At 43.2% G+C, this 21,723-nt stretch overlaps 1 protein-coding gene across 1 annotated transcript in view; it reads left to right on the top strand.

Moving 5' to 3' along the window:
- The window catches only part of LOC148034584 (beta-glucuronosyltransferase GlcAT14B-like), a 32,871-nt gene extending 12,910 nt beyond the window's left edge, over positions 1–19,961 (top strand). Inside the window, exons 2-4 of the mRNA XM_087679532.1 lie at positions 18,506–18,581; positions 18,672–18,787; positions 18,973–19,961. Coding sequence (XP_087535658.1) covers positions 18,506–18,581; positions 18,672–18,787; positions 18,973–19,493 — 713 coding nt within the window. The 3' untranslated portion in view covers positions 19,494–19,961. The remainder of the gene's footprint in view (positions 1–18,505; positions 18,582–18,671; positions 18,788–18,972) is intronic.
- Positions 19,962–21,723: the final 1,762 nt, after the last annotated feature.

The following is a 21,723-nucleotide window of genomic DNA, read 5'->3' as shown; positions in this document are numbered from 1 at the left end:
GTTGTACCTTACCTTTTGCATTGCATGATTTCATCATCTTTGTACTAGGGTAATTTCCCCATGAGGGACACTGTCCAAGTGGCACCTGCTGTATGAGCATTCTTTAGCATGTAGTATACTTTGCATCTCATTGTTTAGAGCACCACTTGAGCGGATCTTAACCTGTTTCCACCGGTGGCTGTTGTTACCACACCACCATCCTCCTTCATCACATGGATACCTCATCACCTGTTTTTCCTCATCATCGACACCCTTGAGTGGATGGCTTGTTTTGTTTTGTGTTGTGCTAGGTGTACCCTCCCTACTCTCGTCTTCTGGGTCACTATTACTCAATCGGCGGCATCTCATAAAAAATTACCTTACTTATTAAAAAAAAAAGTTCCATGTGGTTCCATCCGCCTTTGTAGGTCTTGGTAGGCCACTGGGCAGTTGACGTGCACCCTTTGTTTGATGCCATGTCCTCTTTGGGGTGACTACTTAGATTCCCTTGGTAAGATAATTATCGCCTCTGTAGTCTTGGTAGGCCACTGGGTAGCCGATGTGTACCCTTTGTTTGATGCCCTGGCTACTTTGGGGTGGGACGCCTTGCCTTTCGGCTCGGTTTTGGGCCTGAGAGGGGGTGTTGAGCTAAAACATGCTTTTCAATTGATTAGCATTCTTAAACAACCTCAAAACACACCTAATTAATGAAAGCCCTAAAAAGGGGAGCATTCTGAGAGAGTTTCAGTGGTCTCCCAAAAACCCTAATTTTTGGGGCACCCTTCTACATTTATGAATAGATAGGTTGCTCCCATTCAGCCTCATTCTGTCTATGCAGGTGACACACTCTCTAGTGCAGATTTCAGCCATCAGTCTATCTCCACGTGGCTGTCCAGCCTTCGCGACTGCTGCCACCTCTCCATCCAGCCTTGCAGTGCCCTGGTGCTTTCTTCCAGCTGTCGCCCATTGTTTGGCACCATCCCTCCTGCTATGTTTGGCCCTGTTCCTCATCACCAGTTACTCCAACCTCATCTGCTCTCTGTGTTTGTAGCTTCTGGTTGTTGGCGACAGTAGACAGCCCTCCTCCATTAGGCGACCTCAAGTACCCTGTGTTTTGGTCCTCCACTATCATGTGACTGCCGGTTGATGCTCTCCTCCATGAGGCGGCACTGTGTTAGCTGCGTTTGCAGCTTTTTGGGGCCGCCCTTTGCCCTTTGCATCTTCTACAGCTTGCGTTTGGTTCTCCAGTAGCCTTTGGTACCATCATTTTGCAATTTCCTCTCTCTTCGCACTCCGATTGGTGTCACAGACTCGGAATCTGTCTCCGGTGGATGTCACTTTCTGACATTGCTCTACCCTTCTGCACATTGTACACTCTTACATTCATTTACAACATTCATTCACTTCAGAGTTGTGTTCCCTCTCTTCCTTCTTCTGTTTGTGTTTGAGTTTTGAGTTTTGCGTTTAGGGTTTGAGTTTTGCTCTCCTGTGTCTATGCCTGTCTCTTTGTGTTTCTATCGTGGTTGTATACTTTGTGTGTCCTCAGTGCAAACCCTAGCAGTTTTCTTCAGATCAGGATCTTGTGTCTAGTTAGAATTAGTGTACATTTGCAAGTATAAACCATGTCCATAAATTAGTCCAAAATTATAGGTACACCTTAAATATCTTAACACACGAAGATAAGCATTTCAATGAGACATTCTAGGTGCACTAAAATACTGACTAAGCAAACTAACTGAGAATACAAAATCTGGCCTAGTATGAATCAATCAAAGTAATTTTCCTACAACATAACGATAAGTATGAGCATCCAAAGGTGAACCTGAAGCATCCTTGTGCACATGGAAAATGGGATCTAGAGGCATGGCCACTGGCTGTGTTTGATCAGTGCAATACTGTTCCACTAATTGTAGGGCGTACATTTGCTGTGACAGAAAGATACTTTCCTCAGATCTAACAATCTCCATCCCCAAGAAATAGGGCAACAATCCTATATCTATCATCTCAAAGGTAGCGCAAAAATGCGCCTTAATTTTTGCGAGAGCTACAGAATTAGAGTCAATGAGTAGTATATCATCAACATTTAGCACGATATAGCTGACCCCTATTCTAGTGGTGTGTATGTATAGATTTGGATCATAGGGGATAGAATAGTATCCATGAGTTTGTAAGAACTTGTCCATCCTATGGTACCAAGACCTCGGCACTTACTTCAGTCTATAAAGAGCTTTCGGCAAGCGAAATACCTTGTTAGTCCTCTTCAGTGGAAGAAAAGCCGGGAGGTTGCTCCATATAGACTTCCTCCTTCAAATAAGCATTCAGAAAAGCACTTTTGACGTCCATTTGATAGATCGGCCAACTGTGGTGAGCGGTGAGTGCAACCGATAGACGAAAAGATGTTAGCTGAGCAATAGGTGCGAAGGTTTCTTCATAGTCAATGCTGTGCTTTTGCCTGAAACCTTGCACTACAAGGTAAGCCTTGTATTTATCTAAAGTACCATTAGCCTTTGGCTTGGCCCTAAAGATCCACTTTGTCCCTATGACCTTCTTGTGACTAGGACGATCCACCAGGGTCCAAGTCTCATTCCGGTCAATACTGTCCAATTTCTTTTCCATGGCCTCACACCATAGAGGGTCTTGGAGAGCCTCCTGCCAACTGTCTGAGAATGTGCAATGAGCTGTTAACAACGATGCATATGAAGTATAAGGGGCAAGCCGAGCAGACCTTCTAAGGCCCTTTGGAGTGAGATCTAGTGGAAGGATCCTTGAATCCCACATGGTCTATTGGTATCAGTGAGGTAACGGGTCTCACGGAGGAGACCGGGGAACTGAAGTATTTGCATGAAGGTCAGGAGTAGGCAGTAGAGCCGGTTCAGTAGGCACGATCTCAAATAATGTGAGCGAAGGTGAGGACAAGGAGTCTAGTGCAGAGGATTGCACGATATCCCCTTCATGAAAGATGACATCCCTCCTTACGATCACCTTGTTCGTTCTAGGATCGATAGGCTTTTGCTTTAGAAGAATAGTCCATAAAAATCAAGAGATTTACTCGAGGGGTGAGCTTTTCTATCTTGTCATCAGGAGTGTGTGTATAAGCATGATTTCCGAAAACTCTGAAATGAGAAATAACAAGTTGAGAGCCAAAGAATGCCTTGTATGGAGTCTTTTTAGAGGCCGTCAGACTGCCACAGTCAAGCATCGGTTGAGGATGTATACTAAAGTGTTAACAACCTCGACCCAAAGGCGCTCAGGGATCAAGAGATTTGCTTGAGGGGTGAGCTTTTCTATCTTGTCATCGGGAGTGTGTATATAAGCACAACTATTGAAAACTTTGAAGTGAAAAATAACAAACCGAGAGCCAAAAAATGCCTCATATAGAGTTCTTTTAGGGACCACTGTAGTTGGCGGATAGCGATTGAGGATGTACACTAATGTGTTAACAATCTCAACTCAAAGGCGCTTAGGGAGCTCTGTTGCGAACAACATAGAGCGTGCCATATTTAGGACAGTTTGGTTCCTACGCTCTATAAATCCATTCTGTGCAAAGGAGTTGGTAGAGGTGAGCTGGTGTGTAGTGCCCTACTCCTATGGAAACTCAGAAAACTCGTGGGAGGTAAACTCACCACTAAAATATCTCCTCATAGTACCCACATGATGACTAGTCTGATATTGAACTAGTAGCACCCGATTACCGAAACAAGTAAAGGCATTGGACTTGTGCTTGAGGAAGTACACCACATGTATCTAGAGAGATCATCCACTATAAAAAAGAAGTATAGCACGCCATTTAGGGTGACAATGGATGTGGGACCACAAAGATCAACATGAATGAGGCTAAGGGGTTTTGCAATACGAGCGATAAACTGTGGAAGAAAGGGTGTATGATGTTGTTTACCTAGTTGACATGCTTTACAAACCTCCCAAGATGTTTTTAGAAGTGGAAGGCCCTCAACCATCCCTTGATGCGACACCTCATAAAGAAAGTCGTAGTCTAGATGTCCTAAGCAAAAATGCCAAAGACGCTCATAGTCTATAGGCTTCCGTGTCATGGTCAAAGCTTGGAAGCGATGGAACTCCGAATCATCGGCAATTGGCTTGGTAAGAAAGTGGGTCATGTGGTAAAGGCCATTAGGCTATGCCTTGCCACGAGCAATCACCAATCTAGTTTGAGAGTCTAGGACCTTAACCGTGGTTGCTGTGAAGAAAACTACTCGCCCCAACTAGCAAAGTTGCTGAATGGACAACAAGTTTACCCAAGCTGGAGGATATGATACACATGATCCCGTGAGGTGAGATCTGGACCCAGGTCAGTGGGAAAATTGATGCGATTTTGGGCTCGAATTGTGATCGAGAAGTTGTTTCCTATGTGGACACTCTTGGCTACAGGGGACTCAGAAAGTAAAAATGTCCACTCTAGGAGTCATGCGATGGGTAGCTCCATTGTCCACAGCCAAACACGTATTGACGTACTCGACTGTGACAAGTGGGCCTCTGCTTGCAGGCACCTTATTAGGAGGCAACTCGTAGATGTGAATGAGACTTGCATTTGATATCTCTAAGGAGACGATGTGGACCTCTGCAGACCAATGGGACAAACCCTTTGGAGTTGAGTAGTTTGCTGACTGTGATGATGGACCGGCGGCAGTGTGGATCTGGCCTCACCATTGCCCTTACTGAGGGTTGCCACCACCCTGCTTCCCTTGTTGGGGTTATCCAACTGGGGTGCGGGGGTCTGATTCTTGGATTTGGGTTGTGTGCCTCTTGCCTTAGATCGACACTCGTCGTCATAATGGCCAGCTTTTTGACAATGTTTACAATGCCTGTTCTTTTTAGGTACATTGTGCTATCTTGGTTTAAGTATGGATCGATTGTTTCCTTGGGATTTACTAGCTGTATTTTGATGTTGATTTTGATTTTTGTGTGCCCTTGCCCTATTGCCCTCTCTAAGAAGATGCAATAAGAGCCTTCTCTATTGAAAACATGTTATGATATTGATCGAACAAGTGTGCGTAATTCAACAATTGATATTCAAACTCATAAATGTGGTTATTTGAGGCTGTGAAATCACCTACTGCACAAAATGGAAATATTTTCTTGGCAACTTGTTGAGGAACAGAGCAACTTGATTATAAGAGGACTTAGATGCCCAAGTTGTTGAGAACTCGGCAAGGAGATGCCGATACTTAGCCAACTTGACTTTCAAGTCATCCTTGTGTGTGATTTTGAAATTTTGGAGTTTATGATCCAAATTAATGCAATGGGTCCTATCCCAAGCCACATAGCGGTTAGTCAAGTGTATCCAATGCTTAGATGCTATGTCGAAATGCTAAAGCTGAGAGTGAAACTTAGGCAACAAGCCCTGCATAAGCTTGACAATAGTAGAGGTGTTATGAGCCTTCCATGAGCAAATGACCTTGTATGGAACAAGGGCGGGATTAGGTTGGGGTTTCAACCCCTGCACTAAATTCCATAGGTTCTGAGAGTCTAAGACATGCCTCATTAAATTTGACCAAGTGGTGTAGTTTGACCCGTTGAAACAAGTCTTGTCATTAAATGCATGTCCAATGAGTGCCGATTGCTGCGGAGGTACCGAAACAGACATAGGTCCATCTGATACCATAGGTGTAGGTGAAGGCATTGGGATATGATAGCCTTGTCCAAATGTTGGCTTGGGTACTACAGAATGATCGGATGGTCCTTTAGATAATGCCATAGAGGTAAACTATGATACCAAACAATCCACACTTGAAGAATGCCTTGGAGGGAAAAAACTCGAAAGTGTGTGTATGGGAGGTTGAGCCTCCGTCACAGGTACATCACCCGGAAATAGGTATGTAGAGGCCCTAAAGGTTGTGCTTGAATGTGCAGAACCCCCCGATGTCATATGTGATAGATAATATGGTGCACTTAATGGGAGGCTGATAGGAATGTGCAGCGGAAGATGAGGGAGGGATGGGTGGGAGTCCAAATGGATTTGTGATAGATGTTGTTGTGGGAAACATCATAGGTTTCTTTGGTCCATTAAATGCACTAGATGAAGATGCACCTGATATTGAGCATGAGAAATAAAATCATTTGAAGGAAAAGGGTAGGAAAACTTACAAGTTCTTCTTTGAGCTTCTTACCTAGTTTTGAGTTCATGAAAAAATACCAGTCTTCCTTATTACTCACAAACCAAAGCTTGTTTTGATGAGTCCCTTCTTGATAAGCATCTCCCAATCCAATAGAAAATAGAAAATCAATTAGCATGAAATTTGAAATAATAGGATTCGTACGTGGCATTGGAGAAAAGTAGTACTGTGGAAGTGATGTGTAATCCGATCTAGGTTCCACATGCGAATGGCTAGTTCATAGTGGAGATTCTGAAGATCCTGCAAGATCACTAGTTGTGCGCACCGAATCTAAAGGAGAGAACTCTGGTTTACCTTTAACCTCCTGCTGAGCTTTGTGCGTAAGGATGAGATCATACTCAGTGGCAGAAATTTGATATGGTCGGTGGACTCCATGGTAGTCCGATGGTTCTCCACCCATGTTAGATCGAGTAGTAGCAAGTTGGGAGGCTCATTCCTAATCGTTTCTGTCCATGTTTGGCTGTGGAGATTGGAGCGATGTCGTGAATGTGTTCGAAGTCATTTGATCCTTTTTTTGTTCGTGCTTTCGCGAATGAGCTTATCGATCGAAGGCCAAGGTTTCTCAAAGAGTATCTAGCTTTGATACCATGTGAAGAAAAATGCAAAAAAACATGAAATCAATTATATGACAAAGCATAGACTGATAATCTTAGAACACAGTTAGGGTTAGGGTTAGGGTAACTCAGAGATGGTGAACACAATGAATAATAAAGTGAATAAATGATGAAAATGTAGTGCTCATGTAGCAAAGACACTAGGTAGTGAATATTGAACCTTGAACTCTCTTATCTTTGGGATCAAGGCAAAGGTTATGAGCTGTAGAGTGTCTCGTACTCCAAACAGATCTTGAATTGTAGCAAAGGCAACCTTCGAGTGTCAAACACTAGCAAATGCAGCCAAGGAAGGCTGGATTTGATACCGACGACAGTGCAGGAGAGAGAAAGACTAAAAACGCAGGTACCTAAGGAGAGCGAAAAACTAGGTAACAGTTGTTAGATGCAAATGCAAATGTAAATATCAAAGGTGAGAGAATATGAGGCGGCAGCTAGAAACTGCAAATAGCATTCAGAGGACATAGAAAATCCTGGTGACATCAGACAATAGGTGGCGATAGCATCTGGCGGTAGGTGATAGCTCCCAATAGTAGGCGATAGCTCCATAGGGGTGGTGACAACTGTCAAAGTGCAGCAGTGTGGAAGCGTAAGACTGAAAGAGAGAGAATGCAGAGAGAGGAGAGAGAAAGAGACAGTGGAAGACGAAGATCTGCTGTATAAAGTGTGCTGTATACAAAGATATGCAGATATGTACACGGGCGCAGTGCGCTGGACTGCGTGTCTCCACCTCGATGATGCAACCTACTGTTCACCTTGAAGTCCGCTGCAGTCTGCACGATCTCCTGTCTGAAATCTGCGAACAGAGACGGAGTCTGCATGTATCTTCAGCTTGGAACCTGCGTACAGAAGTGTGCAGGCAGACTATTGAAAACTCGGCTATAAATAGCCAGAATCTGGGCGCCAAATAACTGCAGGTCGGCTGCATTAAATGCAGCCGACTGTACTGAAGCAGGTCGGACTGCCACGTGGCAGTCCGACTGTACAGTCCGACCAGGTGCTTTAATCGCTAACACCCCCTCTCAGAGCCTGGGCAGGGCAGAAGCCTGAGGGATCTGGTATGTCTCCGAAGTAGAGCTTGGGAAAGTGTCTTTGTAAACAGATCTGCAAGATTGTCCTCTGTCTTGCAGTACTCCACTGTGATGGTCTCATCCAGAAGCTTCTCTCTGATAAAATGGCACTGGATCTCTATGTGCTTCGTCCGGGCATGGAAAATAGGATTCCGTGCCAAGGCAATGCAACTCTCATTGTCGCATTGCAGCAAAGTAGGACGAGTCTGGGGGCAGCCAAGCTCCTCCAACAGTCTCCGAAGCCACAAAGCCTCACATGTGGTGGAAGACGCGGCCCGATACTCTGCCTCAGTAGACGAAAGGGCTACCGTGGGCTGCTTCTTGCTACTCCATGAGATAACACTTGCACCCAAGGTAAAACAATAATTTGTAGTAGCCCATTGCGGTTCACATCACCAGCCCAATCCGAGTCGCTCCAACCTGTAAGTACAAGATTTGAACCACCTGTGCCTGCTGGATAATGAATCCCTAAATCAGATGTCCCCCTCAAATACCGAAGTGTTCTCTGGGCAGCCTGCCAATGCACTGTCTGAGGTTCACTCATGAACCCCGCCAAGAGTCCAACAGCAAAACAAAGATCAATACGAGTGTTGAGGAGCCAAATCAATGATCCAATCAACTGATGATAGCAGGAAGCATCCGCCATGGGAGAAGCTGAATGGAAAGTGGCCTTTCAGTTCGGATCCATAGGAGTAATCCTCCATCGCAAAAGAAACCAAGAGCTCCTGTACATATCTCTGCCGAGAGATGAAGATCCCCCTCTGAGACTGATAAATCTCATGGCCCAAGAAGAAATGGAGTAGACCCAAGTCCGTAATCTTGAACGTCCGATGTAAAGCTGCCTTCGTCTCTTTGACCTTTTGTGCACGATCACCTGTGACAATCAAATCATCAAGATACAACACAAAAAGCACACAACCAGCCTCAGAAGTATGTACATAAAGCTGCGGATCGGCCTTGAAACGCCAATATCCCAACTGTGACTGAAGGAACGAATCAATCTTCTCGTTCCAGGCACGCGGAGCCTGCTTGAGGCCATACAAGGCCTTCTTCAACCTGTAGACTTGCCCATCTGAAGATCCTAAGCCAGGAGGCTGTTCTACATAGATCTCCTCCTTCAAATCACCATTGAGGAAGGCCGACTTCACATCCAACTGGTAGACATGCCAGCTCCTATGGCCAGCCAAGGCAAGAACAGCTTGAATAGTCGCCATACGAGCAGTGGGGGCAAAAGTATCATGACAATCAATCCCTGGGCGCTGTGCAAAACCTTTAGCAACAAGGCGAGCCTTGTGTTTGTCCAAAGAACCATCGCTAAGGTACTTGGTCTTGAAGACCCATTTGATGCCAATCACCTTCTTATTCGGGGGGCGAGGCACGAGTGACCAAGTGCCATTCCTCTCAATAGCCTCCAACTCGGCTTCCATAGCTTTCTTCCATGGTGCGGACTGTAAAGCCTCCTTCATGGAGGTGGGCTCTCGATTATGCATAATATGGGTTATCAAACAATAGTTAGAACAAACAAGCTCCGTAGAATGTGCCTGGTGCCTTCGTGACCGCCGCGGACCATCCTGCGGTTCCCACTCCTCAGGGACCCCCTCGATCCTTGAATCACGGAGTGTGTTACGGGCCCAACGAGGAGGAGACCGGACCTCTCCTCGTCTCTCTTCATCAGCGGAAGACTCTAGGATATCCACTGGTGGTAACTCCTCGGGGGTGATCGGTGGAACAATAGACTTTGTATCAGAAACAGAATCGGAAACAAAAGGCGCGGGCTCCAAAGGAATTGTCTCGGGAGTCCAACTCTCCCTTGGATCTCCAAGAATAGGATGCTCCTCACCCGCTGCTATGGCCAGAACCTCCACGAACCGCACATCTCGTCTGGTGTACACATCCCACTTGATGGGATCATACAAACGATAGCCTTGGGACTGAGAGTTGTAGCCAACAAACACCTATCTTCGGGAAGCTGCTTCAAATTTATCACGATGAGCCTTGGGAATGTGAACATAGGCATCACACCCAAAGACCCTAAAATAAGAAACATCAGGCTTAGTCCCAAAGTAAGCCTCAAAAGGTGTCATCCCATCAATGGCCGAAGTGGGGGATCGGTTAAGGATGTGGATTGCAGTAGCCACAGGCTCGGCCCACAGAAACTGAGGTGTCTGTCGGTGCTCCATCATGGTGCACGCCATCTCCATCACACTTCGGTTCTTCCGTTCAAGAATGCCATTTTCTTGAGGAGTGTTGGTATTAGCAAACTCCTGGTGAATACCTTTATTTGCACAAAAACGAGCAAACTCATTAGAAACAAATTCACCACCCTTGTCGGATCGCAAGGTCTTCAATCTTTGGCCTGATCGGTTCTCCTCAAAGAGAAGCCAATCCTTGAAGTGGGAGAAAGCCTCCGACTTCAACGCCAAGAAATAGGCCCATGTCATCCTGCTGTAGTCATCTACGATCAACATGAAGTACGAGCTCCCTCTCAAGGACTCGTTCCTCATAGGGCCACAAAGATCTGTAAATACAAGCTCCATCGGTGAAGTAGACCGCCGCGAAGCTTTGTTGGGAATCGCATCCCTATGCTGTTTCCCACGAATGCAGGAGACGCATGGCTGCTGGCTCACCACTATGTCCGGCAACCCTCGAACAAGCTGTCCACGTGATGCCATCCGAAGATAATCATAGTTAAGGTGACCAAACCGAGCATGCCATAGCTCTGACTGGGTCTGAGAGGTAAGAAGAAGAGTAGAGAGGGCGGTAGAAGACTTCAATTTGTAGATGCCATTCTCCTCATATTCTGATGAGAGAACCTTCCTTGACCCACGATCAAGGACTCGCACCGAATCACTGTCAAACTCCACCATAAGTCCAAGGGAACAAATCTTATGAATTGATAGTAGATGATACCCTAAACCTGGTACATGCAAGACCTTTGAGGTATGGGTACCACCACGTCCATTTGGAATAAGCTACATCTCACCCTGTCCTGCAATAGACACCGAAGAGCTATCTCCAATGAGAATTTGCCCACGCGAAGGTCGCAACTGGGCAACACCATCTGATGAAGGAATCATGTGCCGAGAGGCACCACTGTCTACGATCCACTCTCGAGCCTGGGGAGCTGTCATCGCAGTATCAGAAGCAGTCGGTGTAGAGTCCTCAATGACAGCTAGATGAAGAAATGCAGTTGATGAGGGTGCAACCACCGCTCCAGAATCCTTCGTGTCCTTATCTTTGTCAGGGCAATCCTTCTTCCAATGGCCGGTCTTTCCACAAATATGGCATGTGGATTCTTTATCCTTGTCCTTCTTTGACTTGTTATCCCCCGTCTTCTTCTTTTGGTCCTTCCCCTTCTTCTGAGAGGCTTGACTTGTCAGTGCCTTCGACTTGGAAGCATTTTGTCCCTTCAGTTGTTCCTCTTGGTCCAAGACCATAGGAACCAACTCTTCCCACCAAAGAGTGGACTCTCGCTCCGAAGCAATAAGGGCGGAGTAGAAAGCACCGAATCGTGGCGGCAACTGGGACAAGAGTGTGATCGCCATGTCTTCGGAGGAAATCGGCTTCCCCGCATTCTGAACCAGCATCTGAAGCTGTCTAAGCTTGTTGATGTGCTCCCGCAACGAAGAAGACTTGTTCACGGACAAGGTCCGCATCTGCACCTCCAAAGAAACCCGCTTTATAAGGGTCATGCGGTTATATATCTGATCAAGCTCCAGCCATATCTCCCGAGCCACCGTCAAGTGCTCGATGTGAGCTACCACGGCTGTAGTACAAGACAGAAAAAGAAAGGAACGAATCCGGGCATTCAGTTTGTCCCATGAGACTGTGCCTTGGCCAACTCCGCACGAGCATTGGAAGAGAGTTTGGACTCATCTCTCACCAAGGGCCGGTCGATCTCTTGTACAAGCTCCGCCAAATCGTAGGACTCAAGGATGGCCAACATCATCACGTGCCAGATGCGTTAATTGTCGCCATCGAGCTTCTGACCTGCGGGAAGAGTCGGTAAGACAGGCACCTTACGGTCCATGATCGTTTGGAACTCCAAGTCAATCTCTGTAGACATATTCACCTGTAATGCCTTTACAAACGCAAAAGCAGCCCCCTCTGACTGTGAAAATGCAGCCTGCTAGGGCTTTTCCGCGTCTTGAAACTTCTTCACGCGCCAGAGGTGATGAAAAAGCAAAACCTACACTTGAAAGCTGAAAACTCAAACTTCCTCCTTGTCAAACAGTAGTAAACAGCAGCAAATCCACCACCTGGACTGCTTTCCCGCGCGCCCACGCTCGCTTCAGTCTTGTTCCGAGGCGCAGCCCTCCTGCTTGCCCTCAAATGCTGAAAACGCAGCCTTGTGTCACGATGGAAACTCTTCTTCAGGTTGGTTCTTCACTCAGCCAGCCCTTCTACACTGCTCTGATACCATGTCAGAGTGCAGTGGTGCGGAAGCGTAAGACTGAAAGAGAGAGAACGTAGAGAGAGGAGAGAGAAAAAGACAGTGGAAGACGAAAATCTGCTGTATAAAGTGTGCTGTATACAAAGATATGCAGATATGTACACGGGCGCAGTGCGCTGGACTGCGTGTCTCCACCTCGACGATGCAACCTGTTGTTCACCTCGAAGTCCGCTGCAGTCTGCACGATCTCCTGTCTGAAATCTGCTAACAGAGACGGAGTCTGCACGTATCTCCAGCCTGGAACGTGCGTACAGAAGTGTGTAGGCAGACTACTGAAAACTCAGCTATAAATAGCCAGAATCTGGGCGCCAAATAACTGCAGGTCGGCTGCATTAAATGCAGCTGACTGTACTGAAGCAGGTCGGACTGCCACGTGGCAGTCCGACTGGACCCCGACTGACCAAGTGCTCTGATCACTAACAACAACAACCGCGTGCAGAAGGCTGGAATCAGGTGCTGGATGATAGTAGTGATTGGTAGAAGCTCTGACTGTGATGTTCTCCATGAACGGGGTGTGGGCAGCAGAGTTATAGCTCCTAAAACTTGCAAAAACAAAATTGAGGGAGTGGTGGGCTGCATGCATATTTATAGAAAGTTTGGGGCACCCAAATTAGGGTTTTGCATATGGGACACAATAACTCTCTAGGATCGCATTTCTTTTTAAAATAAAAGGTTTTCTTCATTAATTAAGCATGCTTTGAGGCTGTTTAAGTTAGGATAATGCATTTTCAGCTCAATAAGGAGGAGATGCTGTTTTCAGAGGAGGAGTTGCTATTAGCTCTCTGCATGCCATCTCCACCAAAGCGATTGTTGTAGAACCATTAGGCCGTCCACCAATCCTCTAGGCAGGGCTTTGCAGGCATTGCCAACTTAGTCCGTCTTGTACTAGCGATCCTATGCCAGCCGCTAGCTGTGCCTTTACTTGCTCATGTGTCACGATGTGATCTGCCCTAATTGTGCCGCCTTGTGTAAGAGCCACTTGTTTGTGCCTTGCCTTCTACAACATCGCCTCCTACAATGTCTGCCTAGTATCTTTCAGTGCTGATTTCTGTAGCACCTCTGTCCCCAGCTTTTGTATGCAGTGCCAATGTTTGCATGGCTTTTCTTGCCTATTTTGCTTGTGTAGCTTGCTTCTCCAACGCCGCTTGCCAAGTTTGCCAGACGTGAGGGTGCTCTCCAATGCCACCCTACCACTCAGCTCTACTTGTCCAATTGCTGCGTGAACCTGCCCATCACTCTTACCTTTCTTACACTGTCCAACACATCTCCAATGCATTCAACATCTCCACACACATCTTGATGACTCAAAAATTTGGGGCTTCTACGTGATTCAAGGTCCTTTGCCAATTTCATTGACATTTGAACAAGAAATTTGGCTTTTGCTGAAATCGACTTTGATTTGTGCTGAAATCTTGGGATTTGTCACCAACATTGTTAACTAATTGTAAGTAATTCTAAATTTCTGCAATTTCTCACAATTTCAGTAGAAAGATTGGGGCTTTTTACTCGTGTCTTCAGAGGCCATACTACAAGTTGTGGTACAATGTTAAATTGCTGTTTTGATCAGTTTGGGTATGAAAATCGAATCATTGACAGCCATTGTTTTGTACAGAACAATGATTCAGCACTTGACACTTGGTACAACAGGTGTACTTGTTTGCATTGGGATCCTGAAGAGGATTTTGTTCATTTTACTCCTCTCCCATGTTGGAAGTCTTGTCAGGTTTCATTTAATTTTTATTCAACAATGGTAGGAAATAACAATGATGTTCTTGGCATCCTCAGTAGCAAGGACAAAATTGTTGGTACAAATTACTCCCTTTGGAGTTTCATGATTCAGAACCTCCTTGTGGCCAAGAATCTCTAGGATTATGTCACAGGTGATGAAGCTTGAGTTGTAGTGATTGCTTTTCCTCTTGGCACACCTCCTCTTGTGCAAGGGAGAAGTAGAAGATAGTCTGTTGCTGTCCTCCTTGCAGTTGTGCCTGACTAGAAAAGATGGGATTCTCACGATGCACAAGCTGTCTTTGATAGCTCTATCAATGAAAAGAGCTATCATACCTCACATATGATCTTGGAAAACCTCACATGCAACTTGGGTTGTTTTGGAACAAATGTTTGCAGCTATGAATGAGGTCCACATGTTCTTCTTGCGAAGAGAGTTGGCCAATGCTTACATGAATGATGTTTATTCTATGACAGATCATATCACATATATTCAGGACTTGTTTGAGGAGCTGCTCAACATTGATGAGATGATTGAAGATGGTGAGATGGTGAACATTATGTTGAACTTTCTTTTAGAGTCGTACCTTATGAGTGTAGGGAAGAACGCAAGAATGACAATACTTTGAACTTAACCAACTTGATCAAGTATCACGACGAAAATTAGAAGACAAAGGGAGAGAGAGAAAGAAGAGAGTTGGCATCATGTTGAGAGGGGAACTAGCCCCTCCTTTACAGGAATTTATTGAAACAAACCATAGGTACCAAGTGCTTGAACCATATATAAAAGGGCTGGTTTTTTGTTGCAATTTTGAAAATTAGGGTTTTAAAACTCTAATTTCTACTTTGGGCAACAAGTTGATTTTCTTTTTTAATGCTTGGACTAGATCAATCTAAGTAGAAAATGCTTCTTGGATGAGTGATAAATAGGAGAGTACAAAGCATGTGGCTGAAAATTTTAGCATGAGAGCTTCATGAAAATGAATAGAGAGACCTACAATATATAGGCATGGTCTTGGACGTTCAAAAGTGGAAAGTAAAGGCTACAAATAACAAGTGTAGAGACACTTGTCTTTTCAAAATGACAAGTGTTTTATTCTAAATGGCACATGTCACTTTTCTAAAGAAAGAAACTTCTAAATCTTGTACTCTAAAAATTTCTCAAATGGTCAAGAATTTAAAATAGCAACTGAAGACAAAATTGTTCCTTGCGAAATTCCAAAGATTTTGATGCAAACAGAATTTCCATTTGAGCAACTTCCAAAAATAGTAACTCCCTAAATTTTAAGAGTCGTAAAATTTAGATCTTGGAGAGCTTAATTATATAGGTTCACCAGATTACGGTTCGTTTCTTTGATCATGAGCATTTGGTTTTACTTTTTGAAACCACTCATTATATGCGCTTCTAGTCAATGTGACTACTTGAGTTAAAAATAAGTCATGATCATCTAGGATTTTTGGTTAATTTGATTGTTCAACTAAACTTGTAATTTCTCTTAGGCATCTCATCTTATCAATGACAACTCAAGTAAATTCTAGGGTGTTCTAGCCATTAGTCACCTTGAATAGAAAGATGAACATTTAACCATATAAATCGCCTTTTAAAGTAAAAGAGCATCAAATTAATGTGAATAATTGAGCCAATATATCTTGGTAAGAGTTGATATACAAAAGGTTGGTTACATTCCTTCCTCTTGAAATTCGTCTTGTACGCAAAATGTTACTTGAAGTATTTTTAATCCTACAGCTTTTTCATAAGCTACAAGTATTTTTGGATAGTCTTTAAAATACTCTTCTAGTATCTATATGAGAGTAAGTTTTAAATTTTAAAAGGAACTTCTAGAAATATTCCTTTTTCGTTGCTTGATTATATGAAAGACTATTTGCTCTAGTTGAAGCATCTCTTCCTGTTCATCTATTTCAGGTGGGTTCTCTATTATAAGCTCCAATGGTGGAGGCCATAGTAACATGGAACGGGGAATGGGAATGGGGATGAGGATGAAGTCGAGAATAGGGAATGACCAAAAGTGGGAGCGGGGATAGGGGTTGGGACAAGGGAGGGGACAACATATATAAATAGCATTTTAAAATGTATGCATGTGATGTGGTGGGCGGATATGTGGGTGAATGTTTACTACCAAAGAACATATGCATGCATATGTATGCATGTATTTTCCGTTGTAGAAAAAATGTATATGTAATGTGGGCTGATTTGATATGACTTCATACAAGAGTATGCTGATTTTGTATGTGTATGTGTGACAAAAGGATAAGTCCTTGAAAGAAGTCTAAGAAACTCATCTACAAAAAAAGCGACAAAAAAGCCATCCCTCCATCCAACCCAACCATTAAAAGAAAAAAGTTCGCGACAGGGGGACGAGATAGAGGATGGTTGGGACAGGGGAAGATGTTAGGGATGGGACAAGAGATGTCCCTTGTCCCATTTTGGTGTCCCCTTTGGTACATCTGTCCAAGACGGCATTTTCGCATCTCGGGGGCCTAGGACGGTTGTTCCCTATTACTATGGTGGAGGTGTTGAGCTAAAACACGCTTTGCAGCTGATTAGCATTCTCTAACAGCCCCAAAACACGCGTTATTAATGAAAAGCACAAAATCGGTGCGTGGTTCGAGAGAGTTTCAGTGGTCCCCCAAAACCCTAATTTTTGGGGTACCCTTTAACATCTATAAATAGACAGGCTACTCACCATTTAGTCTCATCCCTTTTGTGTAGGGTCTCATTTTTGTGCAGATCTCAGCCAACAACCTTTATCCATGTGGGGATCCTACCCTTGCAATGGTTGCCACATCTTCCTTAGTTCCTCCAATACCTGGCATCTTTATCCACTACTGCCAACTGCTGTCTAGCACCGTCCCTACTATTGGGTTTTATTACAGCGTTCTATTGCTGCATTTTGCAACCTTGCCCACATCATCAGGCATCATCCTCTCCAGTTGTCTTAGTCCTCTTAGACTCTAATGATCAGTGTTTGGTGTTTCTCTCACTCCGTCACTTTGATTGATGGTCACAACACTTGGGATCCATCTCTAGTGGATGTCACTCTTTGACACTCCATTGCTTTGCCCTTGGGCTTTCCGTATACTCTTACATTTATTTACAGCATTCATTCACTTTAGAGTTTCTTATTTCTGTGTTTGAATTTTTGCGTTTTGCATTTTGTGTTTAGGGTTTAAGTTTTGCTTATCAGTGTTTGAGTCTTTGTGTTTTAGTCTTGACTGTATATGCTGTGTGTTTTCTTAGTGCAAGTCCTAGCATATCTTCACGGGAGGCCCTTTACAAGGCTTGAGAAGATGGATATGAAAAGCATTGTGAATTCTCCAATGTCTTGAAAGTTACAACATGTAACAAACATCATTAATCTTTTTAGCGACTTGAAATGGACCATCATTTTTTGTTGTGAGTCTAGTGACTTGGGAATGAAGGCTTATGAGAGCTTCTTAGACGAGCTTTGTCAAATTTCAGCTACATCTAATCTCCTTGTAAAACCAAGTGTTTTCGATTTTTATTTGTTGCTTTCTTTTGTTTCTCTTAAGTTTTTTGGATAGCTCATCTGACTTGGAAAAAAGCTATATCCATATCACGCACGAATTCATCGGCATGAAATATCTTCTCATATGTATTGAGAATAGGTAGTAAGAGTGGTTTTCTATATATGATCTCAAATGGTGCTTTACTTGTAGAAGTATGAATTGTGTTGTTATGCGCTTATTCTATTGAAGGTAAATACTTTTTCTATTGTTGGTTGGCTTCATGGCAATAGGACATCAACATATCTAATATTTTGAAATTTGCTATCTCACTTTGACCTTTTGTTTGAAGATGATCAAAAAAAGAAAAAGTAAGCTTTGTATTTAAATTTTCAAAAAGAGCTCCTTGAAAGAGACTAGTGGTTCATGGATCTCTATCGCCCACGATGGATTGCGGTAACCCATGACGCTTGAAATTTTTTTGAATAAATATTCTAGTTATATGTTGAGGATTTGATAGTCTTTTTGATTGGAATGAAATGAGCTTGCTTGCTCAACCTATATTACATACTGCATAGTTACACTCCAAGGTCTCTCAACTGAGCGTGACAAGTGACGATGCAGTGTGTAGTCATATTTGTAGCATTTTGTATTTGCTATTGTATGTTTTGATACTTGTGAGTCCAAATGTTAGCGTTTATGTGGTCTTAAGTAAGGAATCAGTGTCTCTTGTTTGGATTTTTGTGTTCACACTTGTTCTGTTTGAAATTATGGCTAGTCTTACAGGAGAGCATACTTAGTAATGTATTATTCATCACTTTAGATTCTTGTAAGGATTACTTTACGTATAAAATTGGAATACTTAGTAATGTATTATTCATCACTTTACATTCTTGTAAAGAGTACTTTACATGTAAAATTGGAATGCCATCTTCCGGTATAAATTATTCTTAAAGTAGAATCCAAGACTGATTCTAGCACATTGGGGCTTTGATTAAATCAAGGTTTACCACTCAATGGTCGGAACTCATGTATGGATTTGCTTTGCAGATTTGCTCCATGTTTTCTCTATCCTGCCAAGAGATGTTAACTTTATTGAGCACACCAGCGAACTGGGCTGGAAAGAGTAAGCAACCTTCCAGCTATAACAGCTCTTAGTGCCTAGATATCTCAAACTGTTGTATAACATTGATCCATTTATCTTGTGGCTATTCAGGTTTCAAAGGGCAAAGCCAGTGATTATAGACCCCGGCCTGTATGTGTCAAAGAAGTCTGAGATTTTTTGGGCTAAACAGAGGCGTTCTGTTCCTGATGCATTCAAGCTGTTTCTAGGTACTAATACCAGGCTTTAAAATGAACTAGTGCATCTGCTTACAAAGATTCATAAACTTTGCATTACTGCTGCCAACATACGAGGCTTTGTCATATGAAGCTTGCTACATATGAAGGATCATGAGTACAACAATGATCATAAGGGCCGGAGTACTAACATTGTTTCCCACTATTAAATTTGATAGGATCAGCATGGGTGGCTTTGACAAGACGGTTTGTGGAATACTGCATTTGGGGTTGGGATAACCTCCCAAGAACAGTTCTCATGTATTACACAAATATGGTTTCTTCACCAGAAGGTTACTTTCACACCGTGATTTGCAATTCGAAAGAGTTCCGCAACACAACAGTCAATCATGACTTGCACTATATTGCATGGGACACTCCGCCCAAGCAGCATCCAATGACCTTGAGTTTAAAGCACTTTGTTGACATGAAAAACAGTGGGGCTCCATTTGCTAGGAAGTTTGAGAGGGGTGATCGGGTGCTGGATAAGATTGACAGAGAGCTTCTTGGGCGTGGTGGTGAGCATTTCACACCTGGTGGTTGGTGTGCAGGCAGCAGCAATAATAGCGACCCTTGTGCGGAGAAAGGAGATCCTAGGCTGCTCAAACCTGGACCTGGTGCCAAGAGATTTGAAGGTTTGATCTCCAAGCTTTTCTCTCCCGAGTCATTTAGAGCGAGCCAGTGTAACATGACCCAGTAAAGCGAGTGAGCACTGGTGCTTGCCAGACATCTTGTGGATTATGTAGACTTTGATCAGACGACATGGGGTACCGCTTTGAAGAAGATGCAATTGGGCAAGCAATACTTGACAGCAGAGTGTCTCGAAAGAATGGTGTTATAAATGAAGATGAAGCCATACGGAGGAGCTTACGAGCTATGCGGTCCCCCAGGTTTTTATCCTCTGCAGTTTCAGATAGCTAACATCATTGCTATGATGGAAGCTGTGCTCGTAGTCAATCTTTTGTCTTCACCATGTCTCATGCTTGGCCATGGCCATTACCGTTTCATGATTGGTTGTGTTATGGTGATCTTGTGACATGGAAAAGGAAAAGCATATCCCAGCTGCTGCTTCAATGCAGAATTTGTAAACTCCCCATTGGAAGGATAGTTGTCTATCCCCCTCTTTTTTCTCAAAAAATCGTAACGGGCAATTATATTTTCTCTCTCTCTCTCTCTCTCCCTTCAGAGGAAGCCACAAATAGGCTCTCAGCTCCGTGTTTTAATTTGCTCAAAGGCACCCACGAAAACCATACCCGTTGCTTGTTATTTTTGCCAAGACCCTCTTATCCTAGAATCTTAAGTGTACTGCTCTTTTATCGCTTTCTCTTTTGCAAACGAAGGAATTAACCTTAGATTATGGATCTATTGTGTGCTCCTGCTAAAGTTGTGCTTCTAGGCGGGCATTTTTGGGATATGCTTTTCCTTGATGGTGGCTTTGATATACATAGCTTGGTACCTCTGGTTTTGGTATACAATTAAACCCTACAGCGTGGAACGTGATATCCTTGCATCATATTTCATGATACTCTACGCTTTCCATACAAGCAAAGGCTAGTAATGTTGGGTGGTTAGGTTTGATGGCTTTCAATTAGTAGTGTTTGATGTTAGTAAAATCATGGACATATGTTTGCTGTGAAACATTTGCACATGTGAAGGCCTATACTTAATGTTGAGACGTTAAACATTTGCAGGCTTTACTTCAAACATAGATGCAAAAGGAAGTTGAAATGAGGGTTTAGCACCAAAATGATGAATAGAGAATGAACCAAAATTGGTGATCTCATACATTGTGTACACAGTAAAAGGCAAGACTCAAGAGCAAGGGTCTATAGGTTTCAGAGTGCTCCTCTCTCTTAGAATCTGAATTGGGATGATACTCACTATTGTAGAGTATGTATGACAATCCTTGCCAAAATCACCCTTAACTAATGATATTACTCTCATAATTATACTCAGGCTCTCTACTCTCTAGAGAAGAGATGGATATGTTCTTATAGGCCATAATGATAATGTAATTGCTCCTTAAGCCATTGCTACACTTCATGTAGCATGTAATCCACTACAATTGTGGGCTATGAATGTTGATTCTTCATTGTGAGTGGTGTAAGCTTGAAGGTGACTTCATCATGTACATGCATGAGAGACTTTTAATCTATCTCCTTTAGCTCCATATAGAGGATTTGAAATATTTTCTTATAGATCATGCTTTTTGTGTATACTTTTGAGTGTGGTTGCTAACAACTTAATCACATGTACCTTCATTTATATATTATTTTCTCATGTAGATAATGCTCTTTGTGCACAACTTTTTTAGTGTGCTCTCCAAGAGCTTAAGCACATCTATATTCACCAATAAATTTAAAATGTAACTTAGATGCTAAACATCTTAAATAAGACATCGAGGCATGGCTTATGTCCAAACATGATTCAAATAATAGGTACGTGCATCTCACTATAGCTATCTTATGCAAACTATGCAACATATGCAAGGATGGAGTGTCAATAAATGCATCATTCATGTGCCATTGGCTTGTATATCTTTATGTGAAAGGGAATACGTGGACCAATTCCTCTTGCATTACTCGCCATGAGAAATTTTCAAGCATGTTAGAAAAACTGTACAACTTAAATGAAGATTTGATACAATTAAATGGTGATTAAACAATTGAGGCTAGTTTATTATCTAACCTCAACAAGAATTTGTATCGCCACTTCTCAGAAGTGAGGCAATTGATATATTTGAACGATTCCCATCAAAACAAGGGCCTCACCAACGAATCTGTCTTTCAACTAGCATATAGTGGAAGTGCAAGCCCTATCGTTATCGTCGTTATTGTCTATGAGCTTGTGGAGAAAGGCATCATGATAGTTTTTCTTCAATGCCTTTGGAAGATATGCATTTTGATTAAAGATATTTGACAAGAAAGAGG

The sequence above is a fragment of the Lygodium microphyllum genome, chromosome 6, assembly GCF_053477565.2.
Source record: "Lygodium microphyllum isolate KBCC chromosome 6, Lygodium_microphyllum_v1.1.10, whole genome shotgun sequence".
Lineage (NCBI taxonomy): Eukaryota > Viridiplantae > Streptophyta > Polypodiopsida > Schizaeales > Lygodiaceae > Lygodium > Lygodium microphyllum.
The sequence above is the reverse complement of the archived record's forward strand: the minus strand, read 5'-3'. Positions and strand labels throughout refer to the sequence as shown.